Source organism: Ananas comosus, linkage group 2 (genome assembly GCF_001540865.1).
Source record: "Ananas comosus cultivar F153 linkage group 2, ASM154086v1, whole genome shotgun sequence".
NCBI lineage: Eukaryota > Viridiplantae > Streptophyta > Magnoliopsida > Poales > Bromeliaceae > Ananas > Ananas comosus.
This window is the reverse complement of record NC_033622.1, coordinates 15,752,647-15,759,824: the sequence shown is the minus strand read 5'-3', so window position 1 is coordinate 15,759,824 and position 7,178 is coordinate 15,752,647. Positions and strand designations below refer to the sequence as shown.

At 44.0% G+C, this 7,178-nt stretch overlaps 2 protein-coding genes across 2 annotated transcripts; one reads left to right on the top strand and one right to left on the bottom strand.

Moving 5' to 3' along the window:
• Window positions 218-4,035, top strand: LOC109728898 (phosphatidylinositol 4-kinase gamma 5-like). Its single transcript, XM_020259437.1, has 2 exons — window positions 218-562; window positions 1,442-4,035. Exon 2 carries the CDS (start codon window positions 1,750-1,752, stop codon window positions 3,730-3,732), a length of 1,983 nt encoding a protein of 660 aa, XP_020115026.1. The 5' UTR covers window positions 218-562; window positions 1,442-1,749; the 3' UTR covers window positions 3,733-4,035.
• LOC109724653 (DNA-3-methyladenine glycosylase) lies at window positions 5,071-7,110 on the bottom strand. The gene is made up of 5 exons (XM_020253540.1): window positions 6,442-7,110; window positions 6,159-6,216; window positions 5,975-6,058; window positions 5,728-5,869; window positions 5,071-5,636 (listed from the first exon to the last, which is right to left on the bottom strand). The coding sequence occupies exons 1-5, from the start codon at window positions 6,866-6,868 to the stop codon at window positions 5,346-5,348; spliced, it is 1,002 nt and encodes a 333-aa protein (XP_020109129.1). The 5' UTR covers window positions 6,869-7,110; the 3' UTR covers window positions 5,071-5,345.

Genomic DNA, 7,178 nt, shown 5'->3' with positions numbered 1-7,178 from the left:
GGTATGAATTTTGACTACTTACTCGATTCTTATTGGACCCCTGACGTCGCCTATGGTCCACATGTCAGACCAAAAGGCAAATATAAAATAGTTTTGGCGGTTTTTGCAAAAAGTATTATTATTTGCCACAAATTTGACCTGAGATATAAAATTTACGTAAACGTAGAGGGTTTTCCTGCAAATATTTCGGGCTATAAAAATGAGAAACTCGGATCTTCTTAACCACGGTTAGTTTTTTAACCCGTCTCCTGTCGCTCAGGGTGAACGGCTAATTGGGAGGGGAGAGCGAGGTTGCCTCCGTAGGGAGCGGAGTGTGGAGAGGGAGAGGGAGAGGGAGAGCGCTAGGGTTTGGAGGGATCCGATCCTCGATTGCGCAGTGGAATCTCCGCCATACGATCGTGCCGGTGATCGGAGCATCGCCGCTGGTCGTTGGTCGCCGGTCCCGGTCGCCGTCGCCGTCGCCGTCCCCGTCGCCGTCGCGCCAAGGGCGTAGGAATCGGCGCTCGGCGTTCTCGGTCCCTCTCGAGCTTGGGCTGCCGCCACCACCGGATCTACGCCGCTGGTGAGTTCGATGCCATCGACTCCTCCCGATCTCCTCTATCGATCGAACGCTTTGCGTTTTTCTCTTCGGAATCCATTCTAGAGTACGAGTTCTCTGAGAAATCTTTGCGTAATGCTTTGTTCTAGATCTTGATTTTAAGTGGATTTTGGAGTTCCCGTGGTTTTGCTTTTGATTATGTCGTCGTTCCTTAGGTTGATTTGATTTGTCGATGGAAATGCGAGGGTTTTCATTTTGATCCGACTACTATTTGTTCTCTTGTGGTGGATTCGGTTTTGGGGGGCTTCGAGATCTCTGTAGTTTAATTTGTTTTCGGTGCTAATTCTGAGGATTTTTTTCTTTACTATTACGATAATTTTATCTGTTATTCACGCCTTATTTCCTCTGCATCTTCGATTTCCTATGCTATGTTGATCTGTGAAGTGAAGGAATGTTAGTGAAAAAAGAACACGATCCGAGGGACACATCATGCTCATTGGCGTGTAGTGATATTTTCTCTTAATAGTCCCGCTATTATTTTGTGAACAGTGGTCTCGACTTCTATTTCTCACTCTGATTTGATAAATTTACTGAATATTAAGAAAAACGCTGTAGTGGAGTTTTCCTGAGCGATTAAGTTAAATTTCCTTTCTCATCCCCAATACTAGTAATCATTTCCTCCCTCTGGTGGATTGAAGTACCTTTTTAACAGAGAGAGAGAGAGAGAGAGAGAGCCATTAATAGCATTCTTCCTTTTTATGGAAGCAAAACCAGTTTCTTTTGTTCATTGATTGTTGGTATGTTTTCATTTGTTCTTGAGATTAATTTATCTTATGGGAGCTTAATGTTTTATCATCTATTTCATCAGATTATCAAGCTAACCATTGACCGTCTCTTGGGCAGGATTTGATTCTTCTTACCCTTGCCGCGTGACATGATGGCTCTCTCAATGTGAGGAGGGTGAGACATCTTCATCCTCCTCCTCATTGAACATCGTGCTCTCTCTTGCTCCCATTGTGAGATTGGCGGTTGGGAATTCAATACGAATTTACTAATTTCATGATCGATTGCGCTCCACATCTTCCTCTCTATATATCTGCACCTACATCAGTGCCCGATCTTCACTTGAGAAAGAGGAGAAGGAAGAAGTGCTTCTTCTCTGCCTTTGCCCATCGTTTTTGCCGACCTCACTTCCTCAGCTCTTCTGTTCCATGTCTCCTAACTTGGATAGCCCTGTTCAGACACAGATGGCTGTCGAAGTTTTGAACCACTCCTTCAGCAGCGAATATCACGGCAAGAACAAGAGCGAGGGAAGACCTGCTAGTTGGAAACGCGTATTTGTCCAAACTGATACCGGCTGTGTGTTGGGCATCGAATTAGACCGTGGAGACAATGCCCACACTGTTAAAAGGAAATTGCAGATAGCCCTTAATGTACCCACCGGAGAGAGCGCACTTACGTACGGCGACCGTGTCCTCAAGAATGATCTCAGCGACATCCGCAATGACTCCCCGTTGCTGCTCACCAGGAATTTCTTGCATAGGAGTTCCTCCACCCCCTGCCTCTCACCTACAGGGAAGGACCTCCAGCAGAGAGATCGGAGTGGTCCGATTGAAATCCTGGGGTGCTCGAGCCACTTCTCCAAGATGAAGCCCCTCGTTAAGGATGTTGTAAAAGCAATCAGAAGTGGTGTCGACCCAATACCCGTTCACAGTGGCCTGGGGGGTGCATACTACTTCAGGAATAGCAGGGGGGAGAGTGTCGCCATAGTTAAGCCAACTGATGAGGAGCCATTTGCACCTAACAACCCGAAAGGATTTATTGGAAAAACTCTTGGGCAGCCGGGCCTTAAAAGATCAGTGCGAGTTGGGGATACAGGGTTTCGTGAAGTTGCTGCGTACCTCCTCGACCATGACCACTTTGCCAATGTTCCTCCCACTGTATTGGTCAAGATTACTCACTGTGTGTTCCATGTTAATGAAGGTGTTGATGGTAAAAATAATACTAATAGAGTTCATGAAAGAAAGCCACGAGCTGTTAGCAAGATCGCATCGTTCCAGCAGTTCATTCGTCATGACTATGATGCCAGCGACCATGGAACTTCGAGCTTTCCTGTTTCTGCCGTGCACCGGATCGGGATACTCGATGTGAGAATCTTCAACACGGACAGGCATGCTGGGAACCTTCTAGTGAGAAAGATCAACAGTGGGTCGGGCCAGTTTGGGGTTCAGACTGAGCTGATTCCAATTGATCATGGTCTCTGCCTCCCAGAGAGTTTAGAGGATCCTTATTTTGAATGGATCCATTGGCCGCAAGCATCTATTCCTTTCTCCGAGGACGAGCTTGAGTATATTGCCAAGTTAGATCCAATAAAAGACTCCGAAATGCTTCGTATGGAACTACCTGTGATCCGTAAAGCTTGCCTTAGGGTTTTAGTCCTGTCCACGATCTTTCTCAAGGAGGCTGCATCATTCGGCCTTTGCCTTGCAGAAATTGGTGAGATGATGACCAGGGAGTTCACTGGAAGGGAAGAAGAGCCAAGCGAGCTGGAACTCGTTTGTATTGAGGCTAGGAGATTGGTGGCAGAAAGAGAAATCCTCCATCCGGAATCTGATTATTCGGGTGACGATGATGCTGTCCTATTTGATATTGACTGTGAAGAAGATCCGGTGACCCCTAAAACTCCATCTTACAATTTTGGGTTTAAGGGGGGTAATTCCAGAAACCCACTTTCAAAATTAGATGAGAGCATAGAGGAGGAAGAAGAGGAAGAAGAAGAAAATGAGGGCTATGAAGAGAGTAATGTGGAAGAGATTACTCACTTCAAGCCGGTTAATCATTTTGGCTCTAATGTTTCGAAGATTTCGACTTCACTGAAGGGGATTAGCCTGGTAGAGAAAACTCAGCGGTATCTGAGTGGTTTTAACAAGGGTATAGATACTACTAGTAAACCTAACAACAGCGGCGGTGGAAGTGGTGGCGGAAGTGGTTTTCTGAGCGGGAACAGGAGAAGTGCTAACGAGCAGTTACCGCCAAGTGCGAGTTTTGTGAAGTTGGCGGACATGCTCGAGGATGAATGGGCTGCATTTCTCGAGAAGTTCCAGGAGCTGCTTCCCGGGGCTTTCCGGGGCCGAAAGTCGGGGCCCGCCGGTCAGAGGCAGAGGCAGAGGCTGGGCACTTCCTGCCAGTTTTGAGAGATATTATAGGAATATTAGATCAAGAGTATGTTGTGATGTTTGTCTGTAGGTGTAAAGAATGAGTGGCGGCGGGGTTTGAGAATAAGACCATCTCGGCTTCTGGGTACCTCGGGAGAGAGTGATCGATGTTTAAAATGGAGTTGCAATGCGGTTGTGCGGTTTTGTATATATTTCTGCGTCTCTCGCTAGATAAGATAGATATCAGGTTAACTTTGAAGGAGGTAAGTGTGATGACCTTCTTTTTTCCCTTTCTCCTTATTATGCCTTCAGCTTTTCGCAATAAATGTTCGATGTTGTGTACGTCGGCGTCTTTTTCCTCGTTCCTCTGGATGTCGCAGCGTAAGTCTATCCGGATGTCGCAGCGTAAGTCTATATGCTAAGCACTTGTTTAGAGTTTGCAACAGCTATACTCTTCCGAATGATACTACGTAAGCGTTCTAAATTGTTGGTAGATCATAATCTTTAGGATGCTCGTTAATTCTTAAATTAAGCGAAAACTTCGAATGGAAATAATTACCTTAAATGAATATCCTGACGTACTGTGCAACCATTTTTGGTTTCTGTGGGCATTGAAGTTCGCGAGTCTTCTACATAATGTGCTATTGTGCTCTGTTCCTTATCCGCAGTGGGTAGGTGATATGTCTGTTTCAGTTGAAGCAGCTTTTGTCCGTCACAAATTTAGCAACAAAAAATTTTAAGATAAGGCATCGTCATGTGATGGATACAATGTTCTTTTTATCATCATGATGATTAGAGATTCGTTGCTGTGGAGAAACTTTTTCAAATTTGGTTACTTGCGCAAACAAAATCATGCGGCCGGTTGCGGATTCGAGTGTATATCCCGACATATCCGTGCACAGAAAATTTCTAATGCTTGTGCTGGTCCCCGTAGTAATATTATTCGCTTGGTGTTTTCTCAATCGAAGTTGCTAAAACACCCCCCTCAGTCTCTCTCAATCAATTTGGCAAGGGAATTTCCTAGCAATTCATTGAATGTAATTTCAATATAACTTGATTCGGACGTAATTTGAACGTTCACTGAGGTACCGTTTGGTTCGGGTATAAGCAAGAACTAGCTATTATAGGGATAGGTACAAGTATGAGGATAAGAAAAATAGCGTTTGGATGAAAATTGGGTTGTTCCCGAGCATAAGAAAAATATTAGAAAGTTTTATATAGAAAATAGAGGTGTTGGTGGAGATAACCGAGAACTACTATTCTCGGGTAAAAAATTAGCGTTTGGGTATAAAGGGGGGGATAAGGGCCTATCCCTATCCCTATTCCCAAACCAAACGGTGCCTGAAAGATTAAGTATAACAATCAGAACATAAATAGTGAAACAAATTTGAAAGTTACTGATCCTCTTTGATGGAAAATTATTTGCGACAGTCATGATTTCTTATACAATATTTTATGACTTACTAACTCTGAAAGAGAACAAAGCGAAAAAGGAAATGGAAAACTTCCATTTTGTCAAGTCAAACTACCACAAGACATGAATATTTAGCCAAAACTCCAAAATTTACATCACATTCCATATCTGTTTATCCACAAAACTGTATATTGATGCAGATCCCCAGTTTTTAGCAGAGAAATGTGTTACAACACTACTACATAGCAACATTTGTCATGCCCCATGATCTCTCTGCGAGCCGAACACACTCGCTGAACCGGAAGCAGTCGACGAGGTGATCGATGGCCATCCCCGCGGCCTGCATGAAAGAGTACACAATTACCGGCCCGACCAACCGGAACCCCCTCCTCACCAAGTCCTTGCTAATTGCTTCCGATTTCGGAGTCCTAAAGGGGACACTTCTTGGGTGCCTGAATTTGCTAACCATAGGCTTGTGGTTTACATGGCCCCATATGTAGCCACTGAATGATCCAAATTCCCTAGCAACCTATGTAAGGAAATAATTTGGTGAAAAAAATATATATATATAGAAAAGCTACATTCTAATGTGTATTTGCACATGTAAGTAGAACACTTGCCTTTTGAATGCACTTTGCATTGTCCACAATGCATCTCACCCTACACTCTGCTAACATGAGCTCCTTATTGGAGCTTATCTCCATGATGTCATTCTCCTCCATTTTCGCGACCATGTTGTGGTCGAATCTCGCAAACGCTTCCCTACAATTGTTAAATTGTGGTAGTTAGTACACTCAATCATGTTGAAGTAGTTGTGTAATAATACAGGAGACTTTAAGAGTTCCTCGAAATTGTTAGCGAACAGACCTGTACAGCTCCCTTCTCTTGAGAATTTCGGTCCAGTTATGATCAATGAGCATGCCGGAAAATGCAAGTAACTCGAAGAGTCGGCTAAAAGGCCATTAAGCAGATTAAAAATTAGCAGATAAAATTGATATTGAAAATTATAACCAATCACAGGGAAGGCATGCGAAAAGCTATGCTAGCTCACCTATCGTTGTAAATCGGGACGCCCCAACATTCGTCGTGGAACGAGACGTAAACTTCATCTGCATCATGTAACTGACTGTTAGTTTCGTTGATTCGCCGAAAACATTACATTGAGTTGTCTTGTTGCTCTTTGAACAGTTCTCTGAATCAACCAAATTCGCGACAGCATACGAGTATGTTACAGCATGCCAGCACAGACACTACACTTTGTAACTTCTTACTGTTCTTAGATGTATGAAATTAGAAATTCAAGCTACCTGATAACTATATATGCAGTGACTTACCACTGAATTTAGTTATCCAACTGCACCTGTTCAAGCTCCCAGAATCCCCACACACCCATTCCTGGCTCACAAGATCATCATCCACAATTTCCTCAGTCCTCTCTAATGACACAGCCTCTCCAGTTCCCAACTTGCCCTTCTCTAAACACCCATTTGAGAGCCCCCTCCTTTCCCAGTTGCCAAAAATACTATGGAAAGATGAGGCCACCTTTCTATCCCAGCTCAAGATAGAGCTATTGACAGAAGAGTCATTTGAATTCTGGGACAGAGATAGGGATGAGAGAGAGAGATTTGAGCTGCTCCTGTGAATGCCCACTGGGTACACCCTTTGTAGATGCTTTGGGCTTTTGGATTGCACCCGCCTCTCGGCTCCGCGGCGGCTCGCGCTTCCCTCAAATGCATGTCTTCCAACAGTTGGTGTAGGCATGCTTCAGAGACACACACACAGAGATTCACAGCTCCAGCAAATGAAAGTGCTGGTGCAAGAAGCTGTTTTTTATTCCTTTTTGGCCACCTATGTTGGTGTTTGAGGTGGGGGATCAAATAAATGGAGAGTGGGATTAAGGTGCAATGTCTCAGCTTCGTTTGGTAGGATATGAATTTCATGGTAGATAAGTGAAAACATCCATGGATCTTAACAAGGTTGAAAGAAACATCACTAATTATGTAATTGATAGCAAATTAGTAATCACTCATCTGTTCTAACATTTATAGGCCATGATTATAACATCTAGTGT